Here is a 22,098-nt window from a genome sequence, read left to right on the forward strand (position 1 = left end):
CGCACTTCTCACTTGTTCAGTGTACCAGCAAATGATATTGTTGTGTGTGTATCTCTAACGACGATATAGTTGATTTGATCTACACACAGCTTTGAATATGGTTTCCGTCCCTACTACCTTGAACATTTCTCGAAACACTGACTTAGGGTGTTGCGACACTTGACGGAACAAAGGTTGACGGTTCCAGTCAACCTCTATTTTAGGCCTCTGATGACGGTGAGGAAGCCGAAACGTCAGGCAAACAAAGGTTCCACCCAAAACTCTCGTAGGGACACTATTAGAAAGCACAGACAGACTTGTGCCAAAGTATCGAGACATGAGAACGTTTGAAATGGAACAAAATCGTTTTTTTTTCAGAAGTGGATTAATGGAATAAAGAACTTTACACTTAATAACTCCCGTATACAGCTTGAAGATAGCCGAAGACTTGGATTTTTTATGCTCATCAAAAAAAGGAAAAAAAACCTCAAGTGATTAAAGACAGGCATACGGGAACACTACAGAACCGTAACATTACACTTCTCAGACAGTACTGTGTGTAAAGAACTAAACTGATGGGATGACATCATTAGCATTCAGCTAGAAGAAAAAACCAGCTAGTTTCGTTGGAAGAAGGGGGAAAGATAAGTAAAAATGACGTTATTTAGTGATATGTAGAGTTCGTTTGAAAGAAAGAAAAAAGGCAGCGGAATATTCGAGACCTCTTTAGAGCGGCAATGAGTGAATAATATCTATGGAAAATAGTTCCATAACTTATAAAATAGTTATCTTTTAGGGCTTGATTCAAGGGCTGAAGCTAAACAATCAGAAAAGACTTTCTTTGGACGATACTGTGTTCGAAAAAAAAAACAAAAACATCTGTATCGACGGAATGGAATTACAAATTTTTGATCGGAAAAATTATGTATTATGTAAGATAAAAAGAAGTGAAACGTTATTTCCGGCGCAAAAACATTACAGAGTGCAAAGGTCTAGGAAAGGTTTGATGATCGTTTCAGGTAGAAAACTTTTCCTCGGCCGTACGATATAGTAGTATACGTTCAGTATAATCCTTTATTCAAAAATTTTGAAGGCAGAACAAACAGCATTTACAAAAGTATCCTCAAACAGTGAAGAATGTTTCTATATAAACGCTGGAAAATTTTCTTGTGAAATTTATGTCCTCAAAATTGAGATCGAGAATGATAGCACAAACACCGGAATTTGGATTTAGAGAAGATGTTGCGAATGAATCTCTCGTTATATTCTTTTTTTCTGTCTTTTCACTATTTATTTACTCCACTTGTTCTGTAATTTTCCTCAGCACATCCTTCTTGGCACACTATTGAGCGTAGTAAATAAATAAACAGTGAAAAATTCTTAAAATAGAATATTCTTAGAGTATGGTAACAGTAAAATCACTGCATGACATCATTTCTATTATATAAAAAAAACTTAAATTTTATCTTGATTGCTCAATCGAGTAAAACATTTTATGGCTCATTTGATAATCTATTGTTTTACGGTAATTGTCTCGGAGTTCAGAAAAAAGTTGAAATGAAAGATAAAACATCTCGCGACGAAATGAAATGACGTGAACGACAGCTTTATCCTGGACAAAACGTTGAATTTCTGTGAAACGACGTTTTTTGGATTGGTGGTTGGGACGAATAAATAGGGGTGACAGTATCCAAACGGTATTACTGTATCGCTCACTCCATTCATCATGCGGCGATCATTTCTACTTCTTCTCCTTGTGTTAGCAGGTATGATAATTAGTTAGTAATGAGTAATGGCTAGTTAGTAATTAGATAGTTAATAATATAGGTAGTTTGCCGGAAAAGCAAATGTACCCACAATCCAGCAAACAACTCAATCAACACCATCAATCAATTGATTTGTGTCGCCGCCTTCGGCCCAACATCATTTACTTCAAATTCACCGAAGTTTCACCCAAGAAAAATGTTCAAATCGAACTGTCAGCTGTCTAACACACATTTTATTCAAACTTCTAATATATTCCGCGTCGTACCACTACGTTCCCCAAAAAAACCTTCCCTCTGCTGTGGAGGGAACATCTCTCTTTTTTCTCAAACGAAAGCTTTTTTCAGGAAAAATCTTGTAAACTTTCCAAAGGTTCAGAATCCATCCAAAAATCTCAGAAACACTCACGAGTTAAAGAAAAATGCGTAAAATCTTGCAGAACACTTTGTAGAGCTGAGCGTCTCTCATGTACGAAGTGCTATTGTCTATCGGATTGTTTCAGGGGATATTAGTAGTAGGGGTAAAGCGTTGAAAATGGTTCGTAAGGTTTCGAAGCTATCCATATCCCATCATATTCTTCTCTCTTTCCCGAGCCTCGATATCGTTACAACTACACTTTACAAGAGGCAGAAACAGGAAAGTAAACGCGCCAGTCCCAACCACAAACAACAGTCTCACAAAGTAAGGAACCAGCGGACTAACGGGGATAGTGAACCATGGTGTTCTTGCAGATTGTCACCCAATGCGAATGAGATCTACACTCTGTGTAGAATTTTCAAGTGTTGGTGTCTGGATAGTGTTAAAGGCAGCAAACCACGAATCTGGGGTGGTATGGATTTTAGGTGGAGTCTCCGTTTTTGTTAGATTGGTATGAAGGAATTTATGGGTCGTCAGATTATGGAACGCTACCAACGAAGTAGGTGGTTGCCGCTCATTCCTCCGAAAATTTAGAATCAATTTTTCTGCAATTTTGCAGCCCGGCCCTTGTGGATGTTGTTTTGTGTGGATGTCTAAATACTTTTGACACGCAGCGCAACACCCCTTTAAAGGGGAGGACAGCTCCGTAGCCTCTCTTACTCGCAGCTATCTGGGGCAGTGCGAATTCATTTTCGACGAATCGTTTGGGGCGTTAATAGAAGGATTACTTCAAAAAAAAAAAAAAAAAAAAAAAAAACATCAAAATCAAAGAAATTTAGTGACCAGAATCTTCCTGTATGTATGGAGCACAATTGTTGGATTGTTCAGTCATTTCTTCCATTTATTTATAGTTATTTACATTAAAAAATATGATATCCACTTTCTCAGCTAATTTAGAGAAATTTCCATCCAGAACACTAATTGCTGTACGATTGTTCAGGTGCCCACGCCGTGAACACGACAATTCCCCTGAAGCTGATGGGAGTTAGTTATTTTTTCTTCTACAGAGTTTATTTGGCCAAAATAACCATTTGACAGGGCGCACATTTCGAAGAATTAACTCGTTTCCTTGTCCAGTGGAGAATCTGGAACCTCTACAGTACGGTGAATTTCTGATGCTGCGGTTTTGTAGGGTTTTACACCTATGGAATACCAATGTGACGGTAAAGCTTCCAACATTTGGACAGATGTACTGTTTTTGATCGACTCTTCGGATCAGATTACAAAAGCAGGATTCCGTCAAGTAGGTCCTTCTTATTACAGAAGAACAGTCGTCAAAATTCTACTACGTATAGCAACTCGATTCTTCAAATAATTCTGGAATAATTTAAGCATATTCATGCACATTATCATCATTATCATCTATCTTCATGTGCTCGTACTTATGTCCATCTAAGCGTCCGTTACGCGTCCGCCTCAATCTCAATTCTCACGCCCTCTTCACTTAGCGGACACAATATCTGCCCGAGTAGAGTACTTACATAGAAACAGTTGTTCCAGTCAGCAAAAAAAAACCGTACTGATTTTTCAGAAAAATATGAGCATTTTGAACCCACGTTACCGAATTTACAGGTGGTCGCATTCATTACGGCCGCGACCAGACATTTGACAGTCGGTCAGGATGAAAGGCAGACACGAGTTGGGTAAGCGAGTTGTCAAATTCTAGGAAAAATCCAACAAAAATTTTGTGCTTATCGCACACTTTTACCAATTCCTCATAGTTAGTCAAAAAGTCGTTCCTTTGCTGGGATTTCTAAAATATTCCATAATTTATAATCCTACAATGAAATTAATAAATAATGACACAACGGAAATTTGAAATTTTTAAGCATGTGCTTTGATTTATGAATTTTGTAGACGAATTGGTAAATGTCCGTAATGTGATGAGACATTTTTTTCCACCATAACTTCCTTTTTAAAACTTTTTAAGTCTGTTTTCCTGTGCCACAAGAAAGAAATCTTTGTAAATTGTTTTAGAAGTGAAGCGTTTACAGTAACTCCTATCGATCATAGCAGATCTCAAAAGATCACAAATTGCTTCAAGCCATGCTGATTTTCGATCCCTACTCACTGTACCAAGTCTGATCCACTCAAAGAGAGAATTAACAGCATTTTAAGGAGAGTGTTCGGTTAAAGCCAGAGGACCACGATTGCGACGTGATCCGAAAACGACAGCAGAAGCCTAAAATTTAGGCCGCAGATTGATTTTCCCTTAACAAACAGGCTGAAAGACACCGCTTTCTCCGACGAAATCAACTGCAATGTGCCACTTTTGTGTACGCGCTGCATCCACTTGCGAGCGGTCGAGAATCAATAAGGTCTCCTCGTTGATTCTCGACCGAACTGGTGCGCATTCCAACATACCTCGTAGGTTTTTACACATTCGAACAGACCTTGTAGGTTTTTCATTCACACATTTTAATCGTATTTTCTCGAAATAATACCTGCAATGGTGTCGTCGTGCTCGTAATAAGCGCGTCGCTGATAGAGCATCAATGCGTCGAAGAGTGAGTTTGATTGTGTACTACTTTTTGAGCAGAACCAAGAGTGCTATTGATCTTTACTCTGGTTAACGTTTCGCCGTCGTCGCCCGCTTCAGAGCCTTGATAGCCACAAAATCGTGATGTTAGCGGACCACCAGTTGCTAGAGTTGCGCCACTCGACTTGCCGACAGAATCGAGATACCAAGATAGTCTATTTTGCTTCTATGCTTTCGAAGTTTCCACTGCAAATGCAATATTTGGCTCAACATTAACAATATTTTATGGATATTATTTCAATATTCTTGTTAAATTCAGAAACATAAACCTTGTAGTTGTACTTTTGTAATCCAAAACCTAATCTAGGTTCATCACATATGGTGAGAAAGCGGAACTGATCTACGATCTAGATCACTGGAGGTCAACGGAGGAACTCGCCGATTTAGGGCGAAAAATTCCATACGTAAAATCTTCAGGAACAAACATTGCAGCGTAAGTTTCTTTACGAGAGAATGATGGGAATAATTTTTTTCTTCTGAAAAGAATTTTCATTGACACTAACAAATAAAAGTACTACTAACAGACTGTAGAAGATACTCCAATAAGGATAGAGGAAGGAGATGAATAGTGTTTTCTTCTTGTTTTTTCGTAGATACAGCGGCAGTTGTGTACAGGTGAAAAGTTAAGAGGAATGCAGGCAAAATCTTTGCCTTACTTTTAAACCAACCCCATTAAACTGTATTATCTTCCTCCCTTGCTCTCCACCATCAGCTACTGAGAAGAAGAAGTCAAAAATTTTTAAACGGACCTGATGAAGTTCTACAGAGAAGATCGCACCGTTTGCAAGGTCATTATTGCTGATTTCAAAGCCAAAATTAGCCTCAGAAGAACGCCTGAAGAATTTCACTTCGGAACCTACAGCATTCAATGGAACGAGTATGGAGAGATGTTTTCGTAGCTCATCATGACAACTAAGATCTTTCATGAAAACTCGCAACAGCGGAAGCCCTTCTCACTACACTGTACATAGGAGTCACCCAATGGAGGGTACAATAATAAAATTGTCCACAGTAAGATGTTTTACGTGGCGAATACCGCTGTTGTACCAAAGGTCGATGCAGGTTCGGACCACTGCTTTCTTCGGGGAAGATTTGCTTTTATATGGAGAGGATAGAAGGTTGCGATGGTCACGAAGCGAACTCCCGGAAATGTCATCGATTGGGACCTCTTCGCTCCGCTATTCGGTTTTTGGGGAGATACCCCCGTCGACTAACATCGATGACGAATGTCATCGGCTCGTAAAACATCTCTACGACTGTACGAGAACACCGAAGTTTCAAAACCACTAAGAGACGCCCGCCTTCGGAAACTCTTCAGCCAACACGCCAACGTGTTCCTGGACAAGATAGAGACGACCACGAACTCACGTCCGAGCTCGCAAGGCGTTGCAGAGAAGCGATAGAAGAAGACCTCGAAGAGAGAAGGGCAGCAGTATCGGTTGAAGCAGCAGAGGCGATGAAGAGCATTTGATTCGCCCGCAGGCACTTCGACAATCGTAAAACAAAAATGCTTGCTCTTTGGAACCCAGAAAAAAAAAGAACTACAGCATTGAAAAGAGGTATGGAGAAGGCCATTTATAACTTCTACACAGATCCTTCCATTAGGCACGTCCACTTTCCTTCTTACCATCTAAGGAAAGATGGACGTGTCTACGCTTGAGCTACGCTTCAGAAACCTGTTAGTTTCGTAAGCAGGAGGAAGCATCAGCGTCAGCGTCATAGAATACGCAACTGAAAGGGTGATGCTAGGAATACTCCGCTTTACGCATGTGAAAAAAGAATCCGAAACTCGTCTGCGGATACTGATGGAAGATCAGAGACACTGCCGCGTATGTCAAGGAAACTAAAATTAGGTAAGCCGGACACATGATACGTTTCAAAGACAATCATTGAACCAGAGCCGTGAGCGATTGGATATCACCCGGTCGTAAATGGACCGTAGGAAGACCACCGACTAGACGGTCAGACCTCTTTACGAAGTCCTTCAGGAAAGGTCACTGTGCTTCTCGCGAGAAGAGAAGACATTGGGGAACCTTTGGCAACACGCAACAAGACTAGGACAAATGGAAGTATTATGGGTGCCCGGTCGAGCAAATCGATTAACAACGAGAGCATAGGTGATGCAGGGGATTAAACTGTAGTCACGTTAGGAACAATCTGTGAGATTTGATGAGGCGATAAAAATTCGGAAAGATCATCATAGTCCCGTATTGGTGTCACCTTTGTTCCAAATAGATTTTGTGTAGCTCTCAGTTTCTCGCAAAATTCAAGATCTTTTGCATGGAATTCGAAAGAAATTGTGTGAAAGATTTCCACAATTTCTTCGCTACCAAAAAACCTAGATGTAATCAGCAAAAGAATTAATTAAGACTTGTGACTTCTGATCTTTAAGTGATTAACCAAATTTTAGAGCAATTGCATTGGCTAACAAAGTGTTCAATTCACCTACACATCGACCGAATGTCCCGAAAGTGATGGTTGTTGTCGCTACTGGATTGAAGTATATTTCATTATTTCAAGCAGTAATATTTAATAATACATAATAATAGTAAAATATGCATGAAAAAGAACTACGACTGCCAAAATCTACAACTTACGTCCAGCGGATGGACGGACCCATCACGAAAAAGTTGCAAATTTTCGTTCTACTAAATGCTGCACTGTTTTTCTGCTTTTTTCATTCCATGTTCTACATACATACGTGCCACTCTTGGATGCTCTCATGTTTTTGAACGAAAATAATATAATTGAACAATTAAAATGCTATTGGACTCGGACAGCATATTCGAAAAGAAAAACTCAATAATATATTGTAATTACTAAGGAAAGGCAGTCAGAATCCGATTCCCGTTGCGACTGCATTCAAGGATTTTGGAGGTATTATAATCACAATAGGTAGGTTTACATGTACCAACGTTCATTATTTACTCTTTACTTCATATGTGAGGAAAACACTAAAAATACCTAGTATTTCTTCAGAACCAGCAATTAGAACAATAATCCCTTAAGTTTTTGTTTTTTTTTTTTGGAAACGAGAAAATTTTGAAGAAGATTAGGACAAATAGAAAGTGGAATGCTTTCAAAATGTGGGAAATTTTTGAGAACCACAATCTACTTATTACAGAATACACTCAATACGATAACATTGAAGTGCCAATTTTGAAGAAAATTGCTAGCGAAGGATACAATATTAGAAGCCATGAGGAAGATTTCAGTGTCAGAACGTTAACGAACCTGTTGGTGCAGGGTGCGTTTCAGCGAATATTTGTGAAATTTCTTTTTTTTTTTGGTTTTCCAACCTTTCTAATACCTAACAAAACGTCTTTTTTTCAGCAAATTGTTTCTGTCCAGAGCATTACATGCCACTTCGTGTAAATAATCCTGAATTTGGTTGTTTCCTAACTGCAAAAATGCCATCAATGTGGGTAAGTAACTCTGGACTAACTGCAAACCCATTAGAAGTAGAGAGCTTGAATTTTCTACAAATTTGAGCTGGGATCAGAACAAAGAAGTGCATTCTGGGCATTGCAGTACGGAAATCATTCATGTATATAGAAAAATATTTTAAGAAATCTATTCGAACGATTTATAGGCGTAAGCACGCATTTAAAGTCATGTTCAGATGACGCAATAGTCAACAGTCGATACTAAACCATCTGACGATAAGATGATAAGGAAGTTTCTCGAAAAAATATACGAAATTAGCAAAAGTATCAGGATGATTTTTTGAAGGTGATATTCAATCCACTGAGCTGAACAGGTCACTGAAATTGTGAATTTCGTTACAAAAATATAAATTAGTATATAGTTGATAGTTATAGTTTACTTCAACGATTGTCTTCCATGTTGGAAAGTTACAGTCAGTCACATCACAGTACCAGTATTCAGCACAGCTTCTTCAACTGGGAAACGTTTGAGATAGGAAATAAACGAAAAAAATGAAAAAAAATGTCAAATAACATGACAGGAAAAGGAAGATTCCAGTTCTATGGCATTTGCCCCCAACTCACCTTTCCCTCCGCTCTCCTCTCCACCCATAAAGAAAGAAATTTACTGGATACGAGCCCGTTTCCCAATTTTTCCCATTTTTCATAAGCAATTCATAGAAAAGCAGTGTTTTTAGGAAGACGCAGCTGAAATGTGTGGTGCCGAACACGAAGGGAAATTGGTGAAAATAGAGAATGAGGAAAAAGCTGCATTCGTCATGAAATGTGAGTGCGGAGCTTCGAATACAAACATTAAATCATAATAACAGTTATTCCTTCACCCGGATCTTCCCCAGAGGCAGTTCGGAGATGAATTTGAAGAGCAACGAACTAATCAAAATGCACATTTTAGTGATAACCCAGGAAAAGGGAGCATGGATTGGACTGAAGTACGATGGAAGTTCGTTCGTGTGGACAGATGGCACTAAGGTCGATATTTCCGTAATAAATCTGCTGCTAGTTAGCAATTTGGAAAAAGAAAAGAAATAAAATTGCAGAAAAAGACCTTTTTTCTTCAGAAAATCTCTAAAGTAAATCCGTCTTTTCTGATTCAGTGGAGTAGGTCACTTTTAGCAATTTTAGTAAATAGAAAAAGAAACAAAATTAGGATGAAGACAGCAGAAAAAAGATGACAAAGAAAAAAGACATCTAGCACAAAAAATGAAAGATATTGGAACAACAGATAATGCAAAATGTTCCATATTCCTCCATTTTCTTTCCTTCAAAAAATTGTAATGCGAGTCAAGTTTTTTTGTTTGTTGAGGAATATCTTTTTCATTTCTGTCAAACAGTTTAGTTAGCCCTAATTTATTTTCCTACTTATTTATCGGTCTTTTTATTTTTCCTAGTCATCGAACAGTAGTGGATCCCGAAAACTCACGGAAAACTTCGTTTTACACTCGTTATAAAAATCTTAGAACTCTAAATACAGGAAAATTTATTGTAAAAAAACACTTTGAGCAATCAACGGATTCTTGTGGTACCTTGCTCGGAACGCTATGATCAGAATTTTCTTCCAGCTCGGTCACGACGACTTCAACTTGTGGCCGAATGATGTGAAGGGATTGAAAGGACCTCATTGTGTGTTTATGTTCCGGAATCATAATTCGAAAAAGTGAGTGATTCGTAAATGTACAAAAGGATACGAAAAGTAACAGAAAAATGTTCCGGACCTACACATTAGGTAGCTATATTAAAAAGAGGGATAAATGATCATTTCAGGGTAATACCGGGACTTTCTGCAATTATGCAGAGTAAGGTTAAGATTTTTTTTCCTAATTTCTGGCGTCAGTTTTAGGAGGACAGTGCAATGATTTTTATTGTTGTTCCTTGTCAAATTCCCTTTGAAGAATTTTCATCCATAACAGTAAATAATAATAAGGAAATCTTGCTAGATATCCGGTGAATAGCTCAAATATTTCAGAATCTCGAAAAATATTATCTTCCAGTTAGAAGTTATTTCATGTCTCGTAATTATCGTTATAGTAAAAAAAACAAACCTCCTTATTTGATGTGGCCAAATATCTTTTGGTAAGGACACAATCCTTGAATAAACAGTGCGTTAAGCGGTGGAGAATGGGACCCGAGTATAGAACACGTATGTAGCAATAAAAGCAACAAAAAAGTCGGAGTCAGACAGAATCTCTTACTAATCAGCGTAAATCCACAATTTTGTGGGAACACTTTAACGTATACCAGGAAACACCCTATAAAAATTTGCTTTGGGGCTTTTAGGGGAAGGGGAGGGAGGAATTAGCGCAGAGTAAATTTCCGGCGGTTCGGTATTACCCTAATTTTACTGTTCCGGTATCTCATACGTTGAAAAATTGTGTTTACTTTTTTTTAAAGTTTGCACAGATAAACATGAGAACAACTAGAAAACACCTCATTCTCATGTCGAAAACTTCAAGGATCATCGCGCCGATACCAGGCTGTCTTATACGTGGGGAGACGGGAAATTACAATATTTGCTCCACATTTCCAAGGTTGTACTAAAGTAACTGATATTTACATACGGGTGCAGTTACATCATTTATTTAAAGGAGCCTTTTTTTCAGGTATTATTGGAGAGCCGGTAATTGCGATGAAGACATGAAATATGTATGCGAAGTAAAGCCATGCAGTGCATCCAACTACTGCTCGGAACCGGTGTTCATGCATCGTCAGATGCATCGCGCATTCCTCCCACCACGACCACCATCACCGCCGAATCAGGAACCGCAAAAATCTCTCTGAAGGAGATTCTTTTGACTTGCACTTTAATGTCTTCAACTTGTGCAAAATAAACCTTCAGCCGTGTAAATATATGAAGTGGAGCAGAACACTCTATGAATTTGCATTTTTATTATTTGTTTATTTGAAGACACCTATAGGTGTGCTATACACAAGGAGAAGAGATCTTAATAGGATTTCGTCTGAATCTTAACCTAATACAGCAAGGTTGACATTCTTTTTTGCATGGTGCATAGTTTTTTTTGAAGGTGTGTTGCAGGTCATTTTCTGCTACGGTAGGTAGGAAATCATCCACAGTAAAACATTCACGTTACCAGAGTTTATAGGACCTTACTCATACCACGTCAGTATCGAAGTACCAGAACGGAAATTGTGATGCACGAGTACATCTAGCGAATTCTTGGTTGAGTCCAATTCATCGAAACAAGAAAAAAGCGGGCAAAAACGAGCATGGTTTTACTCCGTTTATTTACTTCAAAGTCGTTGGTGAATATGTACCTCAAGCTGTCCATCATCATCAGATTATCATCATAATGAAGTAGGTAAAAATCTCAATTACAAATAGAATTTCGGCTAACGTCAAGCGTCTAACTTCTTCAACGAGGATTTGTCAAAATTCAACAGGATGCCCTTACGGTACAGATCTCTTCTGCTTGAAACTATCAGTGAACTTTCTTTGACCTTCTGGAGCTACTGCAACGATATTATCTCCAATCGCCTCTAAGAACAACAAAGTATCTTTATACTAAACACTCTTGAGTCCATTTCATTGATGTTCATAATTGTCCTTTACAAGCAATAATTCTCCATATTCACAGAACGTATGAGATACACGTATGGCGACGTTTCCAAGATTTTGAAGCGTCCATAGGTACTTCTGGAAAAGAGAACGTTGTCGTCCGCAAAACGAAAATACGAGGGGAGAACGCGTACGCTCTGTCTTTTTATCAAGCGATAGTGATTTCACTGCGTACTCTATGCAGCCGCGAATAGCTTCGACGATATGGTAGCGCCTTGTCGCACATTCTTTCCAATGGATATTTACGTTACGGGCCAGCGGTAAGTTGTATCATAGTGTTGTTGCAGCAGTTGTCCAGTGAACTCACATATGACGCGCTCCACACGTTGATCGGCCAGCGCTGAGAGTAGTGCATCCGTTGCAGCCCTATCGAAAGCTCTCTCATAGGCGACAAAGGTTAGGACAAAGGCAGATGATATTCCCGACAGTGCTCTGTCGCCTTCGACATGGTCTGGATGTAGTCCATGCAGCTGAGACCCTGAAAGAATCCAGCTCGTTCCTTAAAATGAGCTTCATCTATTCTAAATATCCGCGCAAGGATGATCCCGGTGAACACATTGTAAAAGACGTTCAAACATATCAGAAGCAGTCTCGAAGTCTTCTTGGTCGCCTTTCTTAAGAACTTAAGAAAAAGAACAGTTCACGAGAGGTCTTCCACTCGTTTAGGCTCTTTGCTTTCTGAAGACAGAACGTCATGTGATTCGCTACAATTACAGCGGATAACTACCATGCAGGTCATCGTCTGTGTATACTCTTTATGTCTTTAGCAAATCCAGTATCCGTGGCGAGTCGTGCGCGTGTCGCCTGGGTCTAGAATCAAAGGCCTCCCGAGCAACTTCAGATTTGATCGCCTCTCTGAAGAAGGACATGTGAGACGAGAGGGCCAGCGCGCAAGGTAGTAAGACAGTGTGCATGCCACGGCAAATGGACTTCTTCCCATAATAAGCAACCTCGTCATGGCGAAATCAGTTTTCTTTCACCACAGCTCGTCGCCAACCTGCATGGATCAGGGATCCACTTTCTGACATTTTGCCAAGACGCTGGTAGATGAATTTTGAACTCTTGGGAAAAGAGAATGTGCCTCTGCTGTGAACTCCGTAGTCATCTCCACATCACTGTGAGGTGGTAAACCATAGCAAAGGAAGAACACTTTGAGGAGGCACCAAATAGAAGGATGAGAGCAACGTAGAGAACATTCGCAGTTGTCAAAGAAGGTATGTGTCAGCTGACCAAGAGCTCCGTGCCTATTTTTTTAGCCTGACAGTTCTTCCAGGGATCTGTTACGTAGCAGAGACGTGAGCAGGCACCTCCGCCAGTTGTACGAAGCTACTAATCACCCACAGAGCCTTTGAGAGATGCCTTCTGTAGTTTAACAGGCACACGCAACACCTAGCCGATCTTCGCAGCTCTGACTTAAGAGCAACGTGCTGTCTTCGCGACCCAGGAATAAATATCGAATGAAAAAATGGATGAACCGATCACAATGTGAAATGAATCGACGATGGGTTGACTAAAAGAACGCTAGAGTAGCTTACAAGAGACTCTAAACGCCCTCGAAGGAGGCTGCCAATAAGAGGAGGTGATCTGTTCGCTGCACGAATGGACTGCCTGACACCTCAGTTGGATACGGAAGGAACTCGTCAACGTTACCCATGAAGCTTGAGATCATTTTAGATGGTGAGGGTACGGCTGGAAGAGATGTTGGCGCCCGCAAGTTCAACGAAAGTGGGCTATTTAAGTAAGTAAGTAAGTAAGTAAGCAAGTGAAAGCAACGGTGTCCGAGAAGATGTTCCCCTCCCTTTCTGTAGCTGGATTGTTTCCCATCTATGACTTGCAATTTTAACGGAATTTCTCTATTCGACATGAAAGCACCTGAATTCCAAAATTTTCTTATTTTCGGCATCTAAAGTTCATTATTTCACATACCTCCTAAAGGAAGAATTTCGTTAAAAGTGATCTCTTCTTGCTGAAGTAACGACATCAGTAGTAACATAACAACACTGGTAAAAAATCTTCACAATAGCAATAGCAGAATGTTAAAGACGAGATCGACACATCGACGGTTGATAAGACGAGCACCATGAACAGTTATTGTTTCTCTTCGCTTCGGTTTTTTCTTCCATCAGAAAGCAGTAGCCGCGCTGCTTAAAATAAACACCTCGTTTTCTGTTTTCGAATTACGGTCAGTATGCCCTGAAATGATAGTACTCTTTATTTCCCTCACAATTTCTATGCACAGGTAATTTTTCCAAAAACAGTCGATAGAGCTCGCACACACGAATCTACTGATATGTAGATTTTATAATAGAGATCAAACTGAGGGGTCTTCTGCTGAAGAATAAGTGATTTTACTGTATTCTGCCACGTTGGTGTTTTTTTTTTTTTGGGAAGAGGCCTGATGAGCGGATTTTTTCCAAGCTGTTAATGCATACTGTATTGACAAGAGAACTCCAAGTGTTCAAATAGGCGGAGCAGAGCTGTCGAAATACGACATTCTATCATGTCAGTAGAAATCGTGGACGGTCTGCGGATAAGCCAGACCTGCGAGCCTCCGCCAGTCCCTCACACCTGGCGAGGCTCTTGTTTCTGTGGATGAGGTTCTAACGGGAGGCAGAGTGTTGTTGATAAAGGGAGACTGAATCGGCAACTATCGCCATCAGTCGTCATCTGCAGCTCTTTGAGAGTACCTTATAGGATGAAAAGCTGGATGAGGACAGCCATGCGAGCAAGCAGGGTTTCGAAAGGATTCAGCACGATTGACCACATTACACTGTTTGAAACTCATCGAGGTATCACGGAGTATAGATGCGCTCTGTTCACCTTCATCGACTTAAGAAGGCTTCGACTAGTTGGCGGCGGTTGCAGCTGGAAACCAAGGCGTCTGTCAGTACATAAAGGTCTTCGAGAGTTGTACAGTAACTTCGAGGAATTTCGCCATCTACAAGAACATCATCATTGACGGAAGGGGGTCCGACAGGTGATAAATTTCACCCAAAATATTCAAGCCACCCTCGAGAACGCAATGCGAAAGTTGGATGGGACGACATGGGGGAGGTTGATGGTCGGCGCTACACCATTGCGTGACATGTACTGATAACACCTAGCATCAGCCAAGCGGAACGAATGCTGACGAATTCGACGAAACATGTGGATGCATCGGTCTTCAGCTGAACCTACAAAAGACGATGTTCATGCGGAACGGATGGGTCTCGGATGCCCAATCACGCTCAACGGAACGAACATATCCGAATGCACCAGCACGTTTATCTGGGTCGGGAACTGAACATGATGAACGACCTGACCCGAGCTGGGCGGGAGGAGACGAGCGGCGGGGGCGTACAAGAGCATCGAGGATGTAGTGAGAAGACCAGGAACACCGGCTCCGTGCTCACCTCTTCAACACCACCGTACTTTGTTTGACCTATGCTTCGGAAACCTGGGCATTTCGCAAGCAGAAGAAAACGCGGTGAGCGTCATTGAACGCGCAATTGAGAGAGTGATGCTAGGAGTACCCGTTTCGCGCAAGTGAGGGACGGGATTCGAAGTTCTCTCCTACGTCAGCGATCGAAGATCAGAGACGCTGCTGCGTTGGCCAAGAAAAGTAGAATGAGGTGGGCCGGACACGTGATGCGCTTTAATGACAACCGTTGGACCAGAGCCGTGAGCGACTAGGTTCCCCGCGATATTAAGCGCACTACAGGAAGACCGCCGACCCGATGGTCAGATTTCTTCACGAAGTCCTTGAAAGAAAAATATGATGCTCTTCGTGTCCCACGCGAAAAGAGGAATCAGTGGGTTACTCTGGCACGCGATCGGGACAAATGGAAAAATTAGTGGCGCCCTCTCGACCAGTTCGAAGATCAACGTGAGTCAAGGTGATCAAGGTGATTAACACTTTCGGCGGCTTTTGAACCAGCAGAACAATACTGCAAGGAAGGATTTGGGTAGCTGAATGGGTAATTTTCAGGAACCATCATTGTCTGCTACTGTAGCGCCGTGGTTCTCGCCAGAAACAAAACACAGCACGCTTGTACTGTGATTAATACTGAAGCAAGCTGCGCACGTAGAAAATAAGGCCTTGAAGTGTGCTTCAAAAACACCCTGAGGTGCATTCGTTACGTTAGGCATCTCGTCTAGATTAGTAGCTGTTTAGTTTTTCCAATTTTTTTTTTCATTTTTCAAAAGGTCAGTTGTATGATGGTTCAGATTCGCCTTAAGAAATCCTCGTGAAAGAGATCTTCAATGAATCTTCTGTTCACTGCCTGTAGCATTTTTGGTGTGTGGAACTGAGTGATGAGTGGTGAGTTGTCGATGGATCATCGTTGAGCACTGAAAAAGTGTTTGACGCATAGTAGCTTTCATGAAGACTAGGTTCAAGTTGAACTTGGAATGAGTCGATGGGAAACAAACGTTGTTCTAAAAAACTTTATGGTTTTAATAGTACTTTGCTGTCTGCTGTCTTCCTGCTGCCTTACTCTTCTCATCCAAGTCTCCTTCTAATGACTATAGCCAGAGTCACTCAAAAACCATTTCAATTTAAAAATATCAAACGAAACAAAAAATTTTGACAAGACGTTGAGGTCCTACCGGCGAAGACAGCCGGACTCGTTGAAATTTATAGTAACATTAAACTACTCAGTCAACAGAATAAGGCAAAATTAATGTCAAATTTTCTCACAAAATATTGCAGGGTGAAATTTGTGTTTTTTTTTCATTCCAACACTCTTCCCTACTTCCTTAGAATCCAGAAATGTTTCGTTACCTATATCCTTCCATACTAGTAAGAAAACTTTTTTTTACTAGTATGGAAGGAAATGCTTTAATACCAAGTGTATCTCAGAAATTCATAGTTTTTCCTAGGAGTATCCTCCTACCTTAATGAACCCTTTTTAATGAATTATAGAAGACAATTATAGATAGAAAATTATTGTGCTCACCCAATACGCCAATTTCAGAATGCTCGGCAGTCCAGGTTTTGCTGTACGAGAACACGTGGACAACAAAGAGGAGAGAAATAAACAGAATCACATTCATGCTGGATGCCAAATGATTGAAAATACATAGCTAAGAAGGCTTTTAATAGTTACGAACATCTAGCTCAATTTCTCCACTGATCCTTAGATAATTCATTCCATTATCAGATGTAGAAAATTCGGCATTTCCATTAAACGGATTGTGCTAATATACCCTTCTGCATGAAATAGATTGTCTAATGTATTTTTAAGATATACATCACTTTTAGCAGGATTAGATGTTCTAAACACATGTGCTTAGGATTCAAAACATTTCCACCTGTGATAATGGAACAAATTAAATCATGTATGAATCAATGGAGAGATTGAGCTAGATGATCGGAACTATTAAAAACATTCCTAACGATGTATTTTCAATCATTTGGCATCCAGCATGAATGCGATTCTGTTTATTTCTCTCCTCTTTGTTGTCGACGTGTTCTCGTACAGCACAACTCGAACTCCGGCGCATTTCGAAATTGGCGTTGTGGGTGAGCACAATCATTTTCTACTATAATTCATTAAAAAGGGTTCGTTAAGGCAGGAGGGGACCCCTAGAAAAATGATGAATTTCTGAGATACACTTGGTATTAAAGCAGTTCCATCCATACTAGTAATGATGAGTTTATAGGAAATGAAACATTTCTGGATTCTGAGGAAGCAAAGAAGAGTGTTGGAATGAAAAAACACAAATATGGCCCGTTATTTAGTAAGAACATTTGACATTAATTTTGTCTTATCCTGTCGTCTGAGTAGTTTAATGTTGCTCTAAATTTCAGTTGCTTCTGCTGTCGGCGCTGGTAGGACCTCAACCTCTTGTTAATATTTATTTGCTTAAATCGATGTTATTAAATTTTAATGCTTTTTAAGGGCTTGGGGCCGGATTCCTTAGAATTATATTTTCTTAGTTAGAGAAGAGCAAATCAGCAGGAAGACAGCAGACAGTAAAAACTATTTAAACACTACTATTTAAACAATAAAAAGTTTTAGAATAATGCTTATTTTCCATCAATTTATGCCAAGTTCGACCTGAACCTAGTCTTCATGAAAGTTACTATGCGTCAAACACCTGCAATGTTTCATCTTCTTCAGTGTCATCTTCAACATCTTTAGTGCCCTACGGTGATCCATTGACCACTACGTTTATGTGCTTTGGCACAAACCAAGTTCCACACATCGAAATGCTATAGGCAGTGAACAGGGAATTCATTGAAGATTAGTGAGCAGGATTTAGATTCTCATCTCATACTGTCGACAATATTCAAAGGTTACAACTTCTGAGTCGAAGGGTATAAAATCTGTCGGATTTTTCCTAATTGCAACTATATTTTAACACCTTGTGAGATGATCAATGCGATTTGCTTGCTTTTTTAAAACTTTTATGAAAGACAACAGTGCTACTTCGTATTAGGAAAAATGTATAGAAACTAGGACAAGCACTGACAGATAAGTCAATGTTATCACTGGCTCTTCCATTGATTGGTTGTTGACAGTAATAAGGATGAAGGATAAAGTTTCTGATGTTAATCAATCCGCTTGGGATTGCGCCCACGCGTTTTTTTTACTTCAATTCAGATTCGTTTGAGGTTTGCGAACGCGTGTAACTGGCCTATACAATGACTAGCGGTGGTTAGCCGATGTGTCAAGTCAGTGTTTTTATCCTCCCAGACAAGTCTAGTACCAATTTATCGACCACAGAGGAATGAAAGGCTTGGTTTGCCCTAGGGCGGATTCGAACCTCCGATCGAACGTGCAGGAAGCGGAACCGCTAGCCGACTGCGCTACACCCGCCCTTTGACAGTAATAGCTAATGATTATACATCATCGGTTAAACCGCAGATATCTCTCGAATTTTTCGGACAGTTTACATCAACTGAACCAGTTACATTGTACACCATTGGTGTACGAATTTATAAATAACTAGAGGAAAAGAATAGGGAGACAAAGAGACAAGGCGTTCTCACAGCTTTCGCGCAGCTTCCTACCTTCTTATCATCTGCATCGCCATGCATATTGCTAAATATCTTTTCGTATGCCATTGTGCTTTACCAGAGGTTAGAGAACTCATTGAAAGTTCGATCAGTTGTCATTCCACCCTGATTTCCGTTTGAGGTCTGAAAGAGACGCACATCTGCTTGCTCTTATCAGAGCGTGAACGTAGGCTGCAACTTGCTTCGATACGAGATTGACACTGTGTTAAAGTGTCGTGCTGCTTCCTGCGAATATAACAGCACCGTTGGCGTACTCGAAAGCGGTCAATAGGCTCCCTAATAATGCTAATACGATGTGGGCAGGGAGCTGATCAACCGCTCTTCGAGATCATTGATAGCGAAGTTGAACAAAAATGGTTCGGCACTGCCTCTTCTCTTACTCCAAATATCTCTTCTAACGATGTTGTATTATACGTCAGGCTGGTGTTTGAATCGCAGCAGTTACTCGTTGAATAGAATCAAGCCGGAAAAGTTCGTTCCCTACTAGATTCTAATGATCTGGTAGGCGAACGAACCTTCCTTGCTCTCCGTGGCGAGAAGTGCGCTGGGAAGGCTGCTTCGATTAGAAGACTCGAGATCGGCTTCGAAGCCTGAAAAGAACAGTTGCATCGTCCTCGAGTACTGCTGCCAGATTTCCGCCACTCTTTGACGGTGAACACATGGTTAGAAGTAAATTGGCCAGGACGAAAGTAGCCTGCTTGTTGGTAGTTTGCGCTTAATAGTTCAAGGGCAATCCTTTCTGAAACCTTGTACATAAGACGCAGCAGGGAATACTTCACACAGTCCTTCTGATCCACTCCAGAAGAGACAATAGACAACGACCTCTTTTTGCGTATTTTGGAAATCAATGAATTGAGTGAAAAAAAAAAAAAAACCCGGGGGGGGGAAGACCACCCCTTTAAACATTTAAAAAAATTTTTTTAAAAAAAGAAAAAAGAAGGAAAATAAAAGCGGAAAAAAAAAAGGGGTAATTAATTGGGTAGTTTCTCTTACCTCCCCCAAAACCCCGGTGGGAGCTGGGGAAAAAAGGGGAAAAAGTAAAAAGTAAAAGGAAAAATAAAAAAAAAATTAAAAAAAAAAAATTTCTAAATTTTCTTAACTTTTCTTTTTTTTTTTGAAAAATCATAAAAAACTAAAAAATAACCAAGTTACCAAATTTACAATTGTTCAGAACAGGCCACAGGTCCTTAAGGATCTCATTCTGGTTCTTTTCGATAAAAAGAAAATCGTTAATGGAACAACTAAGAATGGAAAACGAAAATTGCGACAGCAAGAAGTTTGCCGAATTCTGCATTCTGAGTCCCAAAAGAATAAATTATGCGGCTCACAGATTTCAGTGCTGATAACGGTTAGATTTCACTCTGAGATCGCCGACAACTGCAATGTTGGAGAGTATTTCCCTTCATTACTTACCCATTTGACTTAACGCTGCCTCTATGAGCCTTCAGCGTTCGCTGAACGTTCAAAAATTTTTATTGTGTGTAATTTTGGCGATGAGAAAAATTGATTAAGCACGTAGAGCAAAAAAGTTCTTTTAGTTTATTTGTGACTTAGTGCTGCTTTCAATGATGTGTTTTTCAAATCCAGAAAGCAGAAATATGAATAACTTTGTACAGTGTTTGCGGAAAAACTTGTTCTTTAAAAAAAGGGGTACTTAATTAATTTAATAATTTCTGAACTATTACGTCATAGATACGATAGGAATAATTTTGTTATAAACATAGGATATGCACTAATATATTAGTATTAATTGCAAGAGTTAGGTCCCCTCTTCTTGAAACGTCGACAATGTGTGCTGTATTTATGTTTTCTTGTAGGTCACCTCTGAGACCTTAGTGAAATTTTATTAGTGGCTTAATATTTCGACAATCTGATCTTTATTAAAGATTTGAAATTGGAAAGGAGTAGTTTCGAGGAACTGTAGGTGGGACAATCTCATTTCACCAGCTCACAAAGTGTTACGAATGCCATAAAGTCATTAGTAGTTGAGTGAAGCACTCATTCATATTATTCATGTACGGAGCCCTGATCCAGAATCCCTTCCAAAAAATTCAAAATTCTTCCAATACGTTCCTAGCAGATATTTCTTTCTTTGTTGTAGGATAATATCGTATATTTTATTTCGTACCCATCGTTCCAGTATAAATGACATTGTACGCTAGGCATTCTATCTAGTAGAAGACTGCGGTTCTTCGTCTTACCGTATGCACAAACAACACAACATTCCCGTAATGAGTTGTTTGCTCATATGGATAATATTGATATAATTATTTAATATGCAGATAATATTAATTAGAAGAATTATTAATATTATGTGTTTTCGCTGTTCTTCAGTTTAAGCTTCTATGTACGCCTTTAACACTAAAACTCATTAAAGGCATCACCCCGCGAGTCTGAGGTGGTACGGATTTTAGGTGGAGTAATCGTATACGGGATCGTAGATTATGGAGAAAAGGGAGATTCCGTCCATTTCTTCCTAATTGCCGTAAAAAACGGTCCGGAAGAGCGTTCAAGCGCTCCGGTGCGCTATTTTCTACAAAGAGTTTGATTGGAGCGCGCTTTCCCTGTGCACGCTCTGCATCTTCCAGGCCGTTTTTTACGGTCATTAGGAAGAAATGGACGGAATCATCTCCCTCTCCACAATCTACTATCCCGTATACGAATACTTCACCTGAAATCCGTACCACCTAAGATTCGTAGGGTGATGCCTTTAAGTCCCCTGAAAAAGTAGTGCAGAGCCTGCTGAATGCCCAAAATTCCTGTGAACATCATATATTCTTTCCAAAAAGTTAGTGAAGAAATCTTGGTTTGGAAATCTTTGTTTTTTTCCTCCTTCGTGTCTCAAATATGTCTATTGAGTCTGCTTTTATGATTCTCATCCTATCGTAGTCATTTTCACGCATGGCGTTTTTGCATTCATCTGTTTACCTTTTACGGAAATACAACAACGTCCATAATTTGCAAAGTAGACGTGGGTAAACCTCCACGACTTTTGATTTTTAAACCAACAAATCGAAAAGTAATTTAAGATAGTTTTTGTGAATTCTTTAAAGGTTCAGTTTGCTAGATAGGGCGGCTGTCGCGCCAGCGCGCAATAAAACGCTTTGGCGCATCCCAAGTGGATTAATACGCTAGTGACTTTATCCTTTATTTTTTATTTGAACGTTGCTACATAGTTTAAATTCCTATTTGATTTTTTTCCGATTTTGAACGTTCTCATTTGATATTTCGGATTTGAAAATGCAAAAAAGTTTAAAATCATTATATTCAAAGGAAATTAAAGGCATCAACCCACGTTTCTGAGGTGGTGCGGATTTCAGATGGATTTCAGGTGGAGTATCCCCGTGTACGGGGTCGTAGATTATGGAGACAGAGGTGG

At 39.9% G+C, this 22,098-nt stretch overlaps 3 protein-coding genes across 5 annotated transcripts; 2 read left to right on the plus strand and 1 right to left on the minus strand.

The window, feature by feature from the left end:
• Nucleotides 1–1,705: 1,705 nt before the first annotated feature.
• RB195_011779 (uncharacterized protein) lies at nt 1,706–10,920 on the plus strand (the record flags this gene model as incomplete). 3 transcript variants are annotated; one of them, XM_064193343.1, is made up of 14 exons in its annotated part: nt 1,706–1,745; nt 3,101–3,144; nt 3,293–3,403; nt 3,733–3,803; nt 5,007–5,132; nt 7,110–7,199; nt 7,524–7,594; nt 7,824–7,946; nt 8,033–8,124; nt 8,823–8,910; nt 9,038–9,114; nt 9,705–9,799; nt 10,596–10,670; nt 10,743–10,920. In XM_064193343.1, the coding sequence occupies 14 exons, from the start codon at nt 1,706–1,708 to the stop codon at nt 10,918–10,920; spliced, it is 1,281 nt and encodes a 426-aa protein (XP_064050926.1). The 3 variants fall into 3 exon arrangements, with proteins under 3 accessions (XP_064050926.1, XP_064050927.1, XP_064050928.1); XM_064193344.1 differs by lacking the exon at nt 1,706–1,745 and having other exon boundaries at nt 3,139–3,144; XM_064193345.1 differs by lacking the exons at nt 1,706–1,745; nt 10,596–10,670 and having other exon boundaries at nt 3,139–3,144.
• Nucleotides 10,921–11,548: 628 nt separating this feature from the next.
• Nucleotides 11,549–13,709, minus strand: RB195_011780 (uncharacterized protein; the record flags this gene model as incomplete). Its single annotated transcript, XM_064193346.1, has 3 exons — nt 11,549–11,655; nt 12,024–12,194; nt 13,643–13,709. The coding sequence occupies 3 exons, from the start codon at nt 13,707–13,709 to the stop codon at nt 11,549–11,551; spliced, it is 345 nt and encodes a 114-aa protein (XP_064050929.1).
• Nucleotides 13,710–17,122: 3,413 nt separating this feature from the next.
• On the plus strand, nt 17,123–17,636 carry RB195_011781 (uncharacterized protein; the record flags this gene model as incomplete). The annotated part of the gene is made up of 4 exons (XM_064193347.1): nt 17,123–17,219; nt 17,360–17,437; nt 17,508–17,528; nt 17,599–17,636. 4 exons carry the CDS (start codon nt 17,123–17,125, stop codon nt 17,634–17,636), a joined length of 234 nt encoding a protein of 77 aa, XP_064050930.1.
• Nucleotides 17,637–22,098: the final 4,462 nt, after the last annotated feature.

The sequence above is a fragment of the Necator americanus genome, chromosome III (assembly GCF_031761385.1).
Source record: "Necator americanus strain Aroian chromosome III, whole genome shotgun sequence".
Lineage (NCBI taxonomy): Eukaryota > Metazoa > Nematoda > Chromadorea > Rhabditida > Ancylostomatidae > Necator > Necator americanus.